This window comes from Mastomys coucha, unplaced genomic scaffold (genome assembly GCF_008632895.1).
Source record: "Mastomys coucha isolate ucsf_1 unplaced genomic scaffold, UCSF_Mcou_1 pScaffold20, whole genome shotgun sequence".
NCBI classification, from domain to species: Eukaryota; Metazoa; Chordata; class Mammalia; order Rodentia; family Muridae; genus Mastomys; species Mastomys coucha.
The window spans coordinates 33211146-33229427 of record NW_022196903.1 but is presented as its reverse complement, the minus strand read 5'-3'; the positions used below and the strand labels follow the sequence as shown (position 1 = coordinate 33229427).

General features: G+C 46.0%; 1 protein-coding gene and 1 pseudogene across 5 annotated transcripts in view; both read left to right on the top strand.

The window, feature by feature from the left end:
- Nucleotides 1-18282, top strand: part of Kiaa1549 (KIAA1549 ortholog) — a 140734-nt gene that overhangs the window by 91363 nt on the left and 31089 nt on the right. For all 5 annotated transcript variants that reach the window (XR_004121932.1, XM_031381571.1, XM_031381570.1 and 2 more), the window contains exons 11-12: nucleotides 10710-10906; nucleotides 13933-14048. Coding sequence is in view for 4 of the 5 variants with exons in the window: in XM_031381571.1 (XP_031237431.1) it covers nucleotides 10710-10906; nucleotides 13933-14048 (313 nt within the window). In the remaining variant the exon portion in view is untranslated. The remainder of the gene's footprint in view (nucleotides 1-10709; nucleotides 10907-13932; nucleotides 14049-18282) is intronic.
- On the top strand, nucleotides 9684-9802 carry LOC116100062 (annotated as a pseudogene).

Genomic DNA, 18282 nt, shown 5'->3' with positions numbered 1-18282 from the left:
TGTTTGCAGGTGTGCACACATGCCTGAGGATGTTAATCCAAGAATGTTAGCTCCTTTGGACCTGGAGTTAGAGGAGGTGGTGAGCCACCCAGTATGAGTGCTGGGAACCAACTCTGGTCCTCTGAAAAATCAGGCGGTAGCCAGGGAGCCATCTCTCTCTAGTCCCCATTTAATTATTAAAAATTGGTCATTCATGTTTTGAACATTTAAACATTGGTATTATGAATGGACTCCAGTCTTCCAGCATACCCCAGTTCTATGGAGTGGTTGTCTGAATGCTTTTCTTAAAACAGACAACACTGCTTGTGTGTCACCTGTGTTCCAGATTTGATTTTCTTTTGATAAGATCAAAGAAATCTCAGTCCCAAATTCTCCAGATTTTTTCCAATGGTTCTGTCCATGCCCCTGCTGGACTTCCTGTTTGCTTTTGGTTTGTTTTGTCTTTAGCTCCCCACTTTTCATCTGTCTCTCCAAAGCACTAAGTTTTGTAGAAATAGCGATTCTTTTACGTATGAGTGTTTGGGGGGTTTCTAGTGAATGTTTCTAGTGAAAAGATTGTCATGTGAGGTTCCTAGTGAAGAAATTGCCTTGGGGTCAGCATCTCGCAGCTTACCTGGTGTGAGCAGAAACCTTGCCTGCATTCTAGAGGAAGTCTCTACTGTAGACGTTGCCCAGCATGCATTTCAGCCAGCTTGTTTAGTCCTTTCTGCTGTATTGTTAGCGTGTGCCTACTATGCAAATCTTTCCTACTTAGAAGGCTTGCTCTATTCTGAAAGTGATAAGATCAAGCAAGTGACAAAAGAGCAAGAAATAAAAGATTGCCATAGTAACCTTCTGATTTTATTCAGATGGTGTTTAAAAGAAAACCTCTCTTAGCCAGGCACAGAGGTGCATGCTTGCAATCCCAACACTTGGGAGGTAAAAGCAGGAAGATCAAGTTCAAAGCCAGCTGGGACCATACAGTGAGATGCTGTTTCCAAAAACAAAACAAAACAAAACGTGCCGTGGAGATCGCTCAGTGATTAAGAACTTACCATGCGAGTGCGACAACCAGAGTTCAGATCCCCCGTGCCTACATAAGAACTGGGGGAGTGTAGGGTAATCCCAGAGCACCTGAGGACGAAACAGGCTCTCTGGGACAAGATGGCCAGTTAAACTAGAGGAATCTGAATCTGCAAGCTCTGGGCTCAGGGAGAAGCAACCCATATCAACTCACACACATGTGAGCATGCATCCAACACACCAAAGTGGAAAAACAAAACAAATACAATAAATATTACAAACCACAGCCTACTAAGTGAAGAAGTAAGTTTGATTTTTAAACTTGCTAAATACCTATAGCAGTAAATAAAGAGTATTTTGTTTTCTTATGAATTAATCCTATGTAAAATCTTAATTATATTGCAAGCTTGTGACTATCAAACATATGAGCAGTATTTTATATACACACAGTCTCTTTCCCGTTTCTTATTCCCATAGTCTGACAGTGTCTACAGTTGATATTGTTATAGTAACAATTGATGTGGGTCTGACAGCATTGATAGTTGGTGTTATTACAGTAACAATGGATGTGGAAAAGGTGCATCCTGTCTTGGTGCTCAGTGATTCACAGCATGAAATCAGGTCAACAATAGGCAGGGAGTTGTTTTGTTCTGGCAAAAGAGTGTCCTTATAGGGGACTGAACCTGTGGAGATGGCTGTGTGCTTAGGCCTCTTCTGTGCTCTGTTTTTGTGATGCATATGACTTGTGGCAGCCTTGCCCATCATAAACTATCAGAGGTCAGCGTCTCCTGAAGTGAAGACAGGCTAGCCCCCAAGCTCTCTCCTCTCACTTCTGGGATAGTTCCATGTGGCAGATGTTGTTATAAATCAAATGGACGGTTCCAAATAGAACTTGCAGCCTGTGGAGCTGCTCTTCTCCTCCGGGGGCTACAGGGGTCTCTGTGTACACACAGCCTTGTTGCAGCAAAGGTCTGCATGGCAGAACCCCAAGGAGATGGCTGCCTGCTCACACTGTCAGGAGGCAAGACCGTGTTTTATTTGCTGGCCTTGCAGCTCTCTGTGCAGACTCTCTGTACATGATCTGCAGTAGGAAGACGGTGACCTTCCCTTAGTTTAAAGCAAACGTCTCTCCTCTCTTCTGAGGCTACCCAGCTGTGGTGACGGGTCTGTCGCCGTCCCCTAAGGTAGTCAGTGAGGTGCTGTCCTGCTGTGGCTGTAGAGTTCACTTCCCTGTCCTTGTGGCTTTCTCTCCCCATCCAGCTCAGCCCACCCCTGATGCTACCCGGTGTTACTCTGTGAAATTCTCTAGCAAATCTCAGAGTTACAAACATCTGGAAACGATAAATCTACTGACCTGCACTCCCCACCTCTTCCCCTGGTAATGAAGAGACTGGTTCAGATTGTCTGGGGGTCCATGATTTTTTGAAATATGATAAGAGGGAGAGGCTGGTCTGTTTTAGGTTTCCAGGCAGGGCCTTTTCTTATTTCCAGTAATAAAGAGGGAAACTCCAAGTATCTCTCCTTTATTTGTGTTTGCTTTGATCTCTATCCAAAGCCAGCATTTGGTACCATTACCTACAAGACGATGGTGTGGATCCTTCTCACCATAAATGGCTGGATGCTGCAAGCCCTGTGGGAATGTGTTTCTCCGACGGGAATGGCCTATGCCAGTTAGCGTGGAATTGTAGCCCTGGGTGGTTCACACTCTCAGTTGCTACTAAGGATGGCACTGTGTGCAGCCAGAAGGAGCTGCCCATGTCATGTTCATCCATTGTCCAGACTCCTAAATTACAAACACAGACAGCAGGCATTCTCTCTGTCCTGTGGGTGATAGCTTCAGAGACGACAGTCTCCACCCACGTTGACCTAGAGTAGTCCAAACATAGTGTATGTGGGCTGTGGCAGCTGTGAGCAGTGTGTGTGCGTGCATGTGTGTGCGTGTGTGTGCATATGTGCATGCACGTGTATGTGTGTGTGCGCATGTGCGTGTGTGCGTGTATACGTGTGCGTTTGTGTGTGTGCGTGTGCATGCGTGTGTACGCACATGCGTGTGTGTGCATGTGCATGAGTGCATATGTGTGTGCGTGTGCGCGCGCGTGTGTGCATGTGTGTTTGTGTGTGTGTGTGTGTGTGTGTGTGTGTGTGTGTGTGTGTGACTGCTCTCTTCTGAGAGGGTAGTGATGCTGGGCTGGAACTGAGGTGGAAGAGACAGTATAGACCTCTGTCTTATTCACCAGTTCTCTTGCTGGGAAGTGACACCATGACCAAGGAAGGCAGCTGTTACAAAAGAAAGCATTTAACTTGGGCCTCCCTTACAGTTACAGAGGTTAGTCTTTTATCATCATGGTGAGGAGAATGGTAACAGACAGGCCGAAAGGGTGCTAGAGAAGGAGCTGAGAGTTTCTACATCTGGATCCACAGGCAGCAGAAAGAGAGACTGGCATGGGCTTTGGAAACCTCAATGTCCCTCCACCCCCACAGTGACACACTCTTCCAACAAGGCCACACCTCCCGATCCTTGTAATCTTTTCAAAGAGTCCCACTCCCTGGTGACCAAGCATTCACATATATGAACTGATGGGGCCATTCTTACTTAAACCACCACAACTTCGGAAGGGATGTGTACTGGCTGGTTCTGTGTGTCAACTTGACACAAGCTGGAAAGCTCCTTATCACAGAGAAAGGAGCCTCTCTTGAGGAAATGCCTCCATGAGATCCAGCTGTATGGCATTTTCTCAATTAGTGATGGAGGAGGGGTGCTAGCCCATTGTGGGTGGTGCCATCCCTGGGCTGGGAGTCTTGGGTTCTATAAGAAAGCAGGCTGAGCAAGCCAGGGGAAGCAAGCCAGTAAAGAACATCCCTCCATGGCCTCTGCATCAGCTCCGGCTTCCTGACCTGCTTGAGTTCCAGTCCTGACTTGATTTGGTAACAAACAGCAATGTGGAAGTAAGCTGAATAAACCTTTTCCTCCCCAGCTTGCTTCTTGGTCAGGATGTGCAGGAATAGAACTAAGTGGAGCTGGAGCAAGCTTGTAAGGAAGAACACAACCTAAATCATATGACAGAGGACGCTCTCCAGAGGCTTGCAGATGTGGATGGCCTTGGAGCTGGTACCCAGGCAGCCATTGCAGGGTGTCCAGTGAGGGGAGCAGGCGGGACAGCTATCTGTTTGCAGCCATCACGTGGGAAGACAGTGTGGATGGTGGCCTGAGGAGAAATGGAAAGTGTACTCCCCCTAGCTCCAGGGTCAGAGGCTGCTGAAATCTTCTGCTTCCTCAGCACTCTTATGTCTCCGTCACCCCGGCCACTACCCATGATTCAGTGTAGCTGGTAGGTGCCAGAACCTTGGAGTGTTCTCCCACCCACCTCAGGGACCACGGGGTGTTGGGTGGCCCCACTGAGGACAAACATGGCTGTAACTTCACCTTGTCTTCGTTTTTTAAATGGAGATAACCTGATGGCTGTGGAGATTTTTCACCAGTTGTTTATCAGTCAAGTAATAAAATCATAAATGGCACACTCCACACCAGTGCAGGTTCTTCAGTTTAGACTCTTTGGGGATTTGCTGTATGGTTCCTATGGTCATCTTAACTGCCCCTTCTTTGGGATCAGACAGATCCATGTACTGGGGGCTTCATGGCTGTGGCTTGTTCCATCTGGCTCTTGTTATATTCATGGCTCACATATTTTAAAATTCATCATGTGTCTCTCTTGTTACTTGGCTGGCCTGCTCGCCTAGACCTCCCCGACTTGTCGGCAGTGCATTCCCATGGGGCCCAGACAAACGTGCACTTGTCCCCAGAATGATAGGTTGAGACAAAGAAAGAACAAAAGGACCATCTTTCTTCAGAAATAAGGGCTGTAACTTGAATATTGAAGACTCAGATTCACCATGATTTCTCTCCTATGAGAAACTGATTAAAGCCCATTTGCACATGGAGGGTGGGATACAGTGCCAGCTTGGCTTTAGTCTAGGTTTTATTTTAAAGGCATGGAAAAACTAGTTCCTGGTGTTTCAGAAAGCAGTGGTCGGGGGTGTGCTAAGCGCCGTGAGTTCCCAAGTGGGGGAGGACTGCTGCTTTGTGTAGTCTTTCCTTTGTGTAGATGGCCTTTGTGTTGTGTTTAAGCACAGATGAGTTGCCCTGTTTTTATGGTGGTTGAAGGTGGTGACTTCCCCGGCCTGTGAGATGGGCTCTCATTAGGATGTTTAAGGATTTGAGCTGGAATCAGAGGTAGGCCACAGGACTTGTGTCTTATGGTGAGCCTTGGTTCACCTGATAAGCTTGGTGTGTCACTTGACTTTCTGGTATCTCACTCGGGCTTTAGCTGTTTGTGGAGGGTCTACCGAGTGTCACATTGCTACTCATAAAAATACTGTGTTTAAACTTCTGTCATAGCTGTAGCTGCTGTCCTGAAGGCTCCACTGTTTATAGTCACTACCAGGAGCAGTGAGAGTGCCACCAATCTCATTTGCATAGCCTTGGCATTAATAAAGCATGTTTACATGTTGCCATGTTTGTGTCTGACTGGAGCCCTGCCACTGTCTAAGGGGAGGTGGTCTCTGCTTGGCCGTGGCAGAGGCCAGCACTGTGTGTCTGTTTTGACATTATTCTTTCAGAAGCCTTTGCTTAGAGGGACAGGCTGTCGCTCCTTCAATTTGACTAAAGCAAGACTTGTGGTGCGTAACTGTGCTGGCACCCAGTTCTTGGAGATGTGCTTCTTTTTTCCTGTGGGGATACGTAAACAAGCTTCCCCACAGTTCTTAGCCGAAGGCAGAGCTACTCAGATGGTCAGTGTTGTCTGTTTCTTCTTCAGTGGAGACACTGAGTTTATGAAGAAGCTAAGAGACTGTGTAGCTTGGAGTGAAACATATGTATAAAATTGGAAATTGCTCACTTGGGGATTTTCCTCATTAGCTGGGATAATTGGTGTCAAATTGTCAATTTTCTAGCCATCTTAAAAAGGCTTGACAGACATTTGAGAATTACGTGGATGGGTAGATTTATAATTTCAAGATGAAAATAATATTTATAATTACATATTTCCTAAGTTAGAACAATGTATCTAAGTCTGATAGGCCGGAACCCATCCTAATAGTTAAAAGTAGTTTTTGTTTTTGTTTTTGTTTGTTTGTTTTGTTTTTGTGGTTCAGGAGTTACCTAATTTTTACATACATACATACATGCATACATGCATACATACATGCTTTGCCTTTAAGAACTCAGCTGAATCATTATGGTAACTTAAAACAAACAAGGGAAAATATTGGGCTAGCAAGTGTGGACTTATGAAGGGCATATTGCTGATTGCTGTTAAGTATGTTGTTTTAAAAATGTACTTATTATTTTATGTATATATATGTGTGTGTGCCTGAGTGCATGTATGTGTACCACATGCATGGAGGATCCTTTGGAGCTCAGAAGAGGGGTTTGGATCCCCTAGAATTGCTGGTACAGTTGGTTGTAAGTCACTATGTTGGTGCTGGGAATTGAACCCAGGTCTTCTGCAAAAGCAACCAATGATCTTGACCTCTGAGCCATCTTTCCAGCCCCTCAAGTACATTATTTGTGCTTAAGTCCAAATGTGCTACTCTAGAGCTGATCTAATATGTACAGAGGGACAACATGTCAATGGGCAGAGACTGCTCCTTGGGACACTCACTGAGGAAGGGGTCAGCAAGGAGTCGGGTAACTGGAACATGACCGGAATGTCCAGTAACTGGAAGAAGCTAATGGAAGTTTCCTGCAGAAATGAGTAAACGTTCAAGAAAATAAAGATGCCTGCCATCTTGGCTCTATTATTTCCTTTGTTTGATTTGAAGTTAGAACCGGTTTTTTTTAGAAGTAAATATGAAAATTTTTACTCCTTTGTCATTTGATGCAAAGTAAAGCCCCAGGCTCTAGGGCTGGGGAGGTGTTCAGTGTTAGAGCACTGTCTACTCTTACAGAGGACCCAGGCTTAGTTCCTAGCACCCACTCTGTGACTCCTGACCACCTGTAACTAGTTCCAGGGGCATCCAATGCCCTCTTCTGGAGTCACAGACACCAAGGATGTTAGATGGAGGCAAACATTCATATACATAAATAAAAATCATCAAATCAGAAAAATAAAAAAATAAAAAAAGACCCAGGCTCTGTCCAGTGTAGTGGTGGTGTACATTTTTAAACCTAACATGTAGAGGGTGAGGCAAGAAAATTGAAGTTCAGAGCCAGCTTGGGCTATATGGCAAGACCTTGATTCAAACAATAACAAAAACACATCCAACCAACCAGGAACAACAAAGGCCAACCTTGTGGACTTGGTACTTTGGATCATGGAGGATGGTGGTCTTGCAGGCAAGGGCACACTCGTGTTTCCAGGGCTGCCATGCTGATTGTTGCATGGCAGTGTGTCAATTCTAAGCTGGACAAAGCACAGAGCCCTGGAGCCCAGGATGTCCCACTGGCACCCTTGCATTGTTCTCTCTGGCTGTTTGCAGGAGGGAGGTATTGGAAGGAGGTAGGGATGAGGTTAAATAGAAACAACCCTGCTCCTGCTATTTTCCTCTGCAAACTAGGAGTTCACACCATGCCAATGTGAAATTCTCCATTAAAGAAAGGCATGTGATGGTCCTGGGGAGATGGCTCAGTGGTTAGAACTGCTGTCTGTCTTGCAGAGGACTAGAGTTTGGCACCCATGTGTGGCTGGCTTACAGCCACCTCTAACTTCAGCAACAGGGACTCTAGCAGCATTTTTTGGCTTCTGTGGGAACCTGTGCTCACATCTGAACACACACACACACACACACACACACACACACACACACACACGAACAAATGTGAACAAAAGTTAAAAAACAAAAATAAATGAATATAAGGGCTGTGAGATGGCTCAGTGTTTAAGTGCTTGCTGTGCGAGCACAAGAGCCTAAGCTTGAGCTCTTAGCATTCATGCAAACAGCCTGGCTTCACTGTATGCACCTGTAGTCCCAGCATGAGGGAGGTGGATGCTGTTGAATAACTATGGATTGCTGGCCGGCCAGCCCAGCTGAATCCAACTGAGATCCTATGTACCAGTCGGAGCCCTAAGGAAAACAAGGTGGGGCAGTAGAGAGATGGCCTAAGGGTCAAGAACACTTCTTGTTCTCTTACAGAGAACCTGGGTTCAGTTCCCAACACTCTCAGGATAACTCACCACAATATTTATCTCTAGTTCTAGAGGATCCGATGCTCTCTTCTGACCTCCATGGGCACCATACATACATGTGGCACACTTACATACATGCCGTCACACATATGCAGACATGAATGTTCACACACACACACAAAATACATTTAAGATAGGGAAAGAGGAAGCCATCTTCAAGCTTATTGTGCTTCGACAAAAGGGATCCGCTAAGCCCTTTGAGTCTTCAGTCTTTGGTGTCTAGAGGTTTCTATTCTCTATACAGAGCACTCCAAGAAGTGTGCTACTGTGTTCATAAGAGTCGAGATTCTCTTCTGTAATGGGCAACAAGACTTTTAGAGGAGTGTGGGAGAGGGGAGCCTCTGCTACGAGGCAATGTTTATCTGCAAGGAGATCAAGTAGACCATTTTGGGGGAAGGCAGTTAGTTTTGGGTTTGTCATTTCCCATGCCGTGTTACTGAGTCCAGAGACACATGGAACAGCGGCCTGCTCTAGGAAAGGAAGCTCATTAATTAGAGAATATGGTTGCCAGCTGGGCTGCCTTTTGTTTCCAAGCAACTCTTGGTAAACTATCCTTACAGTACCATTTGTCTCCCTCTGCTGGCCGACGTCATTATTGCAGACTGCCTTTGCCCTACCCATCTGGATGTTTAACATTAAGAGTAGTAGGTCACAAAGCTAAGCCAACAGCATCACTTTTGAGCCATAAAATAATGCACTGTGACATCACCTTTGCTCCTATACAAAGTATATTGTGTGAAAGCATTCCTTATGACTCTGTGACAAAGTCAAGCAGCATTCTTAATGAGCAGACCCATCTGGGCAGCTTCGTCTTTTTCTAAGTTAATTAACTTTAAATTTTTATGTGCACAAGTGCTTTGCTTGCATGTCTGCACGTGTACCACATGTTCCTGGTGCCCACAAAAGTCAGAAGAAGGTATTGACCCCCTAGAACTGGAATCAACAGGCAGTGGTGAGCCACCATGAGGGTGCTGGGAAGCAAACCTGGGTTCCTCTGGAAAAGCAGCGTGCTCTGAACCACTGAGCCATCTCTACAGCCCCCCAGAGCTCCTTTTTTATGCACTTCCATTTTCCTGTACTGTGCAGGCTGGTTGTAAGGAAACCGTTAACACCCACCCTTTGGTCCTTGTAGCATCATTAAAATGATGTCACCAGACATGGTACCATACCTCTCGGTGCTGTGTATGTCCTCTCTCAGAGGCTCAGAAGTGAAGGCCTAGAGGAGGTGCAGCTCCCAAGGTCTGATGCTGGGTGTGGTGTTGGGTGCCCTGGTGTCCTCAGAGAGAATGCCTGTGTCTAGCAGCGAGAACAGTACAGGCTGGCTGTTTCTGAAGACGTTTGTGCGGTGGACCTTTCTAGGAATACTTTATTCCTTTGGTTGCTGGCACGATGAGCTTTCCGATTGGCCTGTTTCTTTGAAGTCTCCTGTTTTCTTTCATGCTTCCTTTGCCTCTCCCCATTTCCAACCTGTTAGGTGTCCTCTTAACAAAGACTTTAGTCTACAGCAATACCACCCTGACGGCGCCCGATCTCTTCTGATCTCAGAAGCTAAGCAGAGTCGGGCCTGGTTAGTACTTGAATGGGAGACCGCCTGGGAATACCGGGTGCTGTAGGCAAAAGAAAAAAAAAAAAAAAGCCGGGCGGTGGTGGCGCACGCCTTTAATCCCAGCACTTGGGAGGCAGAGGCAGGTGTATTTCTGAGTTCGAGGCCAGCCTGGTCTACAGAGTGAGTTCCAGGACAGCCAGGGCTATACAGAGAAACCCTGTCTCGAAAAATCCAAAAAACCAAACCAAACCAAACCAAAACAACAAAACCAAAGACTCTACACTCATGCGTGATGTTTTATCTCCATTGCTCCTTTAAAGACACACTCTTAATGTCACCTCCTTGTTGGGGATCAGGCTTCCGGGCAATTACCTGGTCTCCTTTGGTTTCTTCTGTCTGCTGGGCTTTTTTCCCCTTCCACTGATTTCTAGAGCCAACCTTTCCTCCCTGCCCCGCCCCTCCTCTGCTGGTGTATGGGCAGACCGTCCTGATTTTATGCACGTGGTATCACTGGGCCTTCATGTTCGTCTGCTTAGATTTTAGAAATCTGCCTCTTTAGACATAGAGACTGAGTGTCCTGGGTATCCAGAGAATGACTTTAAAAGCAGTCCTTTGCAGTGCTCTGTGTTCAGCCTGGCTTCCCTCTCTGCCTCCCACTGCATTCTGTCCCATTAGCACCTTTCCGTATAGGTATGCCTCCCATCGCAGGTCTGTGACAGTGGAGCAGGTGATCTGTTGGAATGGCTTTGTATTGTGGTCTTGATATTTAATCCTTGCGTTCTTGTTTAATTTTTCATAAGCATCTGGGATGAATTCTAAGTATAAACAGAACCCGGCACCCGATCTGTTACAAAGCTTTTTGTTGAATTGGGTTGGTGGCTTTGCTGGTAGCCTCGGGTCAGGGGCCGTGGTCCTCTGGTCAGCTCTCAGTCTCTTGCTGCCCTCAGACCTCATGTTAACCACCACGTGTGTTTTAGCTGCAGATCCCCAGCGTGAAAGGCTTCGATTTTGCTAAGCAGCATCTGGGTCAGCACAATAAAGATGACATACTGATTATTCATGAGCCAGCGCCGCTGCCAGGACCTGTGAAGGACCACACCACACCCTCTGAAAATGGAGATGTGCCCAGCCCAAAGTCAAAGGTCCCTTCCAAGAACATCCGACACAGAGGGAGGTTAGTATCACGCTTCCTAGACTGCAGAATACGTCTCAGCTTTCGTGGCTTATTCTGATATCAGAAACGCTACTGATGAATATTGCCATGGTGCTGGCAGCCTGGAGGATGCTTGACTTCTCCAGCTCTGCACGTAAACCCTGAAGCATTTTCTGTCCCTTCTACCTGGTCTCTAGGCCAGGCTGTGTGACATCTTCCTGCCAAATGCTTATTTGTGTTGGCTTGCTCCCAGATTTGATTAATGAATCATACAGCTAGAAGTATTTTCTGAGGTGAAAGCCCTAAGCTTTGTGAAGGTAATACAAGAAAGAATGAATGAAAAGCGAACAGCAGGGGCCAGCAAGATGGCTCAGCAGGAAAAGGTGCTTGCAGTCAAGTGTGATGACCTGGATTTGATTCCTGGAACCCACATGGTGGAAGGAGAGAACTGATTCCTACAAGTTGTCCTCTGACCTCCACACAGGTGTTGTGTACACTTCTCTCTGGAATAAATAGACAGACGTCAAAAAAACCTTTAGGGCTAGAGAGATGGCTCAGCAGTTCAGAGCACTGACTGTTCTTCCAGAGGTGCAGAGGTCAAGTCCCAGCCACACGGTGGCTCACAACCATCTATGATGGGATCCAGTGCCGCCTTCTAGTGTGTTTGAAGACAGCTGCAGTGTACTCATATAAATAAAATAAATAAAAATCTAAAAACAAACAAACAAACAAACAAAACCCCCTAAACCAGTTAAAGTATGTGGTCTACTGCACACAGTCAGTCAGCAGGGCTCCCGTGCCTGTGATCTATCCAGCCTGTGGTGGCTGGTTGTGACCTCTTGCTTTCTCTGCAGGTGACCTTCATCAAGTCCTCCTTTTTGCTTTGCTTTTTCCCAGCTTGTGACCTTTGTTAGCACATCACAGGCACTCACCCACCCCTCCTTGTCCATTTCCAGTCTGTTTTCAGTTCCTCCTGTCTAGAAAGCAGAGCTTGTGAAGAATTATGCATTAATTTTTCAAACTGCCAGGAAGGCACTTGTTGCCCTCTGCCTGTGGGAACTAACCTTGAAGAAGACAGAGCTAGGATCAGTCAGGCCTTGTGGGTTGCCTTCAGTTCATAGCTTCGGCCTCTGAGGTCTCCCTCTGTTGGCCTCCCCTTGAGATTCAGAACTCTGGCTTTTGATTGGCTGCTGGGTGTGAAGACACCTGTGTCCATACTAATGCTTATCATCCAAACCCACGACGTCACTTCCGTCTTGGGGATCTGGCCTAGTTGAAGAATGTTAACGAATGTTGGTGCTTGGTCCTTAGGGAAGAAACTAAATGCAGCAGGGAGATGCTCTTGGCTTAATTATTTCCCAGACTCAGAAGCAGCAAATCGGCAAAGATGATGTAACGTGTTAGTAAACGTTTTCAAAGAATTGCTTTCTCCGCAGTAGCCCCACAGCAAACAACAGTTGGCTCCATCATCGCAAGGGTCTTTGAGGTGGATACAGTTATCCTGCTCTGCTTTCTAGTTCCCTCCGTGGATTCATCCACCCGTGCATCAAAAACACGGGGGAAATAGTGTTGATGTTGAATTACAGACTTATTCTTGTCATTATTATTATTTTTTAAAGATTCATTTATTTTATTATGTTTACAGTGTTCTGCCTGCATACCAGATAAGGGCATCAGATCTCATTACAGAGATGGTTGTGAGCCACCATGTGGTTGCTGGGAGTTGAACTCAGGCAGGACCTCTGGCAGAGCAGACAGTATTCTTAACCTCTGAGCCATCTCTGCAGCCCCTTGTCATTATTCTTAAAGCAGCTTATGGCAGCTATTTACAGTGTTGTAGAAGGTGCTCTAGGTGATGTATGCATGATTACAAGAAAATGTAGTTACAGGCAAACAGTCATTTTGTGTTTCATATAAGAGAGTTGAGAGTGTCTATGGCCCACAGATACTGAGGGCCAGCTATGGAGAAAGTCCCTCAAGGACACCAGAATGTATTGGCAGTTCATGTTGCTGTGGAAGTTAGGGAGTCTTGGAGACCAGGTGCTCACTGGGTAAGGCTGTTCCCTAGCCGTGTACATCCTGGTGCTGTGTTACCCTTAACTCATGGAGACAGATCTCATCAGGGGTCATCGCTTTGGTGTTGTAAGCATAGGAATCATCTGAAAATTTGGAGTTGCTTGGGGTGGAACCAGAACTTCCCTGGCCTCCCGAGGTTCTCAGTTCTCAGGCTCAGTTAATGCTAAAGCAGGCTGGAATCCCAGGCCCTCTTTTTAAAAATTCCTCTCTCTCTCTCTCTCTCTCTCTCTCTCTCTCTCTCTCTCTCTCTCTCTCTCTCTCTCTCTCTCTCTCTGTCTCTCTCTGTCTCTCTCTCTCTGTCTCTCTCTCTCCTCTCTCCTCTTCTCTCTCCCTGTCCGCCCCTCTCTCTCTCCTTTCTCCCCCCTTCCCCCCTCTCTCCTCTCTTTCTCATCTTTCCCTCTGTCCTCCCTTCTCTTCCCCTCCCCTCTTTCTTTCTTTGTGTGCATGTATGTACATGTGGAGGTCACGGGACAATAGGAGTCAGTTCTCTTCTGCCATGTAGGTCTCAGGGGATCACATACAGGCCATCAGGCTTGGTGACAAACACCTTTATCTGCTGAGCCATTATTTTTAAGAGAAAGTTGTTTGTTTTCTTGTGGTGCCAACGATTGAACTCAGAGCTTTTCAAATGCTGACCAGTATGCAAACACTGAGCAGATGTGTTTTCATCTGGCTTGTGTTATCCAGACTCAGTATCTAGAAGTGACCTAGGGTCAAGTGCTCGGCCTTGGGCCCCAGTAGCTCTGGGGACTTCCTCCCCTTCAAGTCCTCAGTTTTTTAGCCTTTGTTGAAAAGCACCCTGCTCAGGTGTAGAGGTAGCTATGCCAGTCTGTCCCCAGGACTGTAGCCGTAACGTAGTATGGTCCTTTAGTTTTGGATTATTTTTCCTGGAAGCCTGCTTCGTAATGAACCTGACGATGTTAACTCCTTTCCGTGCTTCTCTGATGCTTGCATTTCTCTTTTGTCTGCAGAGTTTCCCCCTCAGATGCCGATTCCACAGTCAGCGAGGAGTCCAGTGAGAGGGATGCTGGAGAGAAGATGCCGGCTACCGCCCCTGAGAACAAGGCCCACAGAGCTCCGCAGAGTGGTGTGTAACTTCCTATGTCCTTCCCATGTCCTGTAGGCCAGGGGATTACCCTACCACAGAAACTAAGCTGAAGAACAATCTACAAAAATGGAAGATATATTAGTCGTGTTGAGTTTCTCAGCCTTGTAGTCACTTTGATCCTTGTGTTGGTGTTTGCTTCCAGGAAAGGCACAGGGGTAGAGACTGGGGCTTCATTGAGTTGTGTCTTAGTGCTAGAAATTCATTCTCATTTAGTGTGCAGACAGGACAAGGAGGATTTAATGGAAACTATAATGCTAAAATTGCCTGTTGACACAGTGACATTTTTTAGGAACCAGTTTCAGGATGTCACTGTTGGGAAGATGTTTGTTTGTCAGCAATTTGTACCCATCAAGTGTAGTCTTGTTTCTAGATCGTTTACCCAGCGGATAGTTGGGTATGATCAGATGGCTCAGCCATTTTTGCAGACCAGGCATGAAACAAAAAGGTCACTCCCACTGTAAAGTTCATTGCTTTGGGTCTGATACCAATAAAACAACCAAACCAACCAACCAACCAAACAAACAAACAAACACCTATGCCCACAGGCCTTCCTTACATTGGTAATGGTCCTTGGGGTGCTGGCAATGTGACGTGGTTTTATTTATTTTAGTTTCATGAGGCCCAGCTCTTCCTAAAAATCTGGATCCTCCTGACTTCACCTCCTGACTGCTGAAGGGACAGACATGCTCTACCATGCCTGGCTGACAGCTTGGCTTCATAGTTATGTACATATGTACATATGTATGTATGTATGTATGTATGTAGTATGTATGTGTATGGGCACATGGGTGCCATGGTGCCCGTGTAAAGGTCAGAGAACAACTAACTTGTGGGAATCTTTTCTTTCCTTCTAACACAAACGTTCTGGAATTGAACTGGTTGTCTTGCCTGGTAGTGAGCGCTGTTTGTTACCCACTGAGCCACCCTGCCTGGGCCCCCACTAGCTTGGATTCAGCTTAATAGGTTGTTTTAAATGAACTGCTCTTGGTGAACTGGCTGGGGCTTTGTTTTTCTCTCAGGATCCTGTTTCAGCAGTTCAGAGATAAGGGATTTAGTAATGGTTTTTGTACTTACTGTTTTTGAGACTTTGGGGTCTCGATCAATAGCTTGGGCGGTCCTGGCCCTCATCATCAGACCAGACTGGCCTCACAGTGTTCTTCCACTCAACTGTGCTCAGTGCTGGGGTTAAAGGCACATGCCATCATACGCAGCTACATTTACTTTAAAATGTTTTTTTTTTTTGTTTGTTTGTTTTGTTTTTTTGTTGGTTTGTTTTGTGGTCAGAGGGGGGGCATTGGATCTCTTGGAACTACAATTTTGGATGGTTGTGGACCACAATGTGGGTGCTGGGAACCGAACTCAGGAAGTGTGATTAACCTCAGAGCCATCTCTCCAATCCCATTCTCACTCTGTTAGGTTACATATTTCTTTGAAAATACAGCACAGACCAGATAACATTCTATAAATGGAGACAATCCAGACCAAGGCCCAAGGAATGTTGTACCCCTGACACCCCCAGGGCCTTGCAGGTCCCTGCCCTGCCCCATGCGCCCGTCGTTCATCCTTGCCACCCCTCCCTGCTGGCTCTTTTGTATTTTGAGGAAATACCTCCTTAGACTAAGGGAAGAGTTTTTTCCTTTGGGATCCAGTTTCACAGAATCTTAAAACTTATTTAGCACCATGGTAACCAGGTGCCGTGTTTCAGATAGGCAGGATTAAAATCTTGTTTCGATCCTGGGAAAGAAATGTTTGAGAAAGAAGAGGAGAGTCCTGGGCTTTCTCAGTCTCTCCTGACTACTTACCCCAGCTAGCTTGTGTGGTTCCTTGGGCTCACATCTACCCCTTCTGACAGAAGCTCGCCAGTGTAGCCTATGAAGGGAGCAAACCGAAGCATGCCTTCAGAAGTCCGGGGGCTAGGACCCCACTGCCTGGGAGGCAGGACCATGAGTTGGAGCTTCCTGGGAGTGCCAGGAGCTCAGGTGCTGCTACCATAACTGAAAGCATGATGCTTGTGAAGCCAGACTCTCTGTGTTGTGTCTGTGTTCTGGAAAGATAACACTGACTCACTTGAAAGCTCTCACCTTCTTAGAAGTTGCCATAAGACAGCTTTGGGGCTTCCGTAGGTATTTTGTTTTTTGCATAGTGCTTCATTAAGTACCATATATATGTATACATATATATACATATATACACATAATATTCATATATACATATATGGCACATATATATGAATGTATATACATATATATGGTACACATATATTAATGTATATACATATATACATACATACTGAAAGCATGCATACATATATATATGAGAGAGAGAAAGAGAGAGAGAGAGAGAGAGAGAGAGAGAGAATGAGAACTCAGGACTCTGCACATGCTGGGCAAGTGCTCTTTGCTAGTTATAATTCCAGTGCCCTCCCCTTTAGAGACTATGGCTTCCATGTAGCCCAGGCTAGACTTCAAACTAGTGGTTCTCTCTTGAGTGCTGGGATCACAGGTGAATTCCACAGCACCTAGATTGTTTCCTAAAAATTGAGTCAAAATCCTTTTTCTGCGTCATGTCACATGAGTGGAGGAGGTTGCTGAGAACCACCAGGAAGCTCGTTCTTGGGACCAGTGTTCCCTGTCACCACTGCTTGTGGCACACCCGTGACTGGCTTTAGGGTCCCTGGCACGTCATTTTCAGTTCCCCTCTTGCAACAGAAACTCATAAAAGACTGCTCTTCGTATTTTGGCAAATTCAAACTTGATTGTGTTCCCCGCCCTGCCACTTCGAAGGTGCTGGCTAGACTGCCATGCAGCCCTTGCGTCCATCTGAGACCTACAGAGGTGACTGACTGACAGGGTCTTGTGCTCTTAATCACCACAGTTGGGAAGCCACATCTGTTCTCACTGCCATTCCTGAAGGGAATGTGGAGAGAGAGGTGAAAACAGAAGGGCTGTGAGCCCTTGAGTAAGGGTGACCAGGCTAGGGTGTCAGTGCTGTCCTCCACATGGCCCTGCCTACCCACTCCTGTCCTCAGGAACACACTTGGTGGAAATGGGGGAGGTGGGTGCTGAGACAGGGTCTCACTACATAGCCCTGACTGTGTAGTTCTGGGTGGCTTCACTAGGAGACCTGGTTGGTCTTGAACTTCCAATGATCCACTTGCATCTGCCTCCTGGGTGCCCGTATGAAGTGTGTGTCACCACTCTGTCCCCCTCCCCAGTGCTTCCTTGATGGTCTCCTGCATGCAGTGTGTGATTCTGAAGTAGTTAGAGCTTCATCGAGTTGAGTTCCACAAGCTCCAGGTGTGAGCTTTTCTCCTGGGGACTGATGGAACATTTATTGTGGCACCTGATAAGGTCTTTGCCAGGTGAAGGGATGCATTGTTTCGAAGATTAGGTACAAATATGAGGCCTGAGGTGATTTTGGAGGCTCATTTCTGAAATGACTAAGATCATTAAGCATAGTTCTCGATTTCTCACTGAGGCAATTTCCAGAGGCCTCTTCAAGGAAGAATACTGTAAACTGAGTGGTGACTGCTGACAGTTGGTCCTCATTTGGGGTTTTTCCTGAGCACCTGGACTGTGCTTAGTGTCGGAGATGAGGGTGATCAATCACTCAGTGACCTCAGCCTTGTGGGGTGTGGCTGGAGGTCAGCAGAGTTAGCAATGGTGGGGATGACTATATTTATCTGTAAGTGATAACACTCTGCCTTAAAATAGTCTTCCATCAAAGCATTTCAGGAAAACCCTTCCCCTGCCACTGTGTGTAGCTGACATCATTCTGTATAATCCTACATTGCCTCCTTTTTGGAGTCTTGAACAGCAGCAATTAATTTTTTTCCTTTCATTTCAAAATTGTTACTTATTTTAATATATACCTACAACATAATTTTTAAAAACATTTTAAAGATTTTTTTAAAAAAAATTTATGTATATGAGTGTTTTGTCTGAATGTGTGTGTGTACATTATACCCTGGTGCCCAAGGAGGTCAGAAGAGGGCATCAGATCCCCAGAAACTGGGGTTCTAGTTACAGACAGTTGTGAGCCACCATATGAGTGCTGGGAACTTGAATCTGGCTCCTCTACAAGAACAACAGCTACTCTCCCAACATTATGTTTTAATACATTACATATTAGAATATGTATGTATACCCTCTAGAAGGTGAAATTGTTATTTACTTATGAGATACTCATCACAATTAACTTGTTTTTTTTTTTT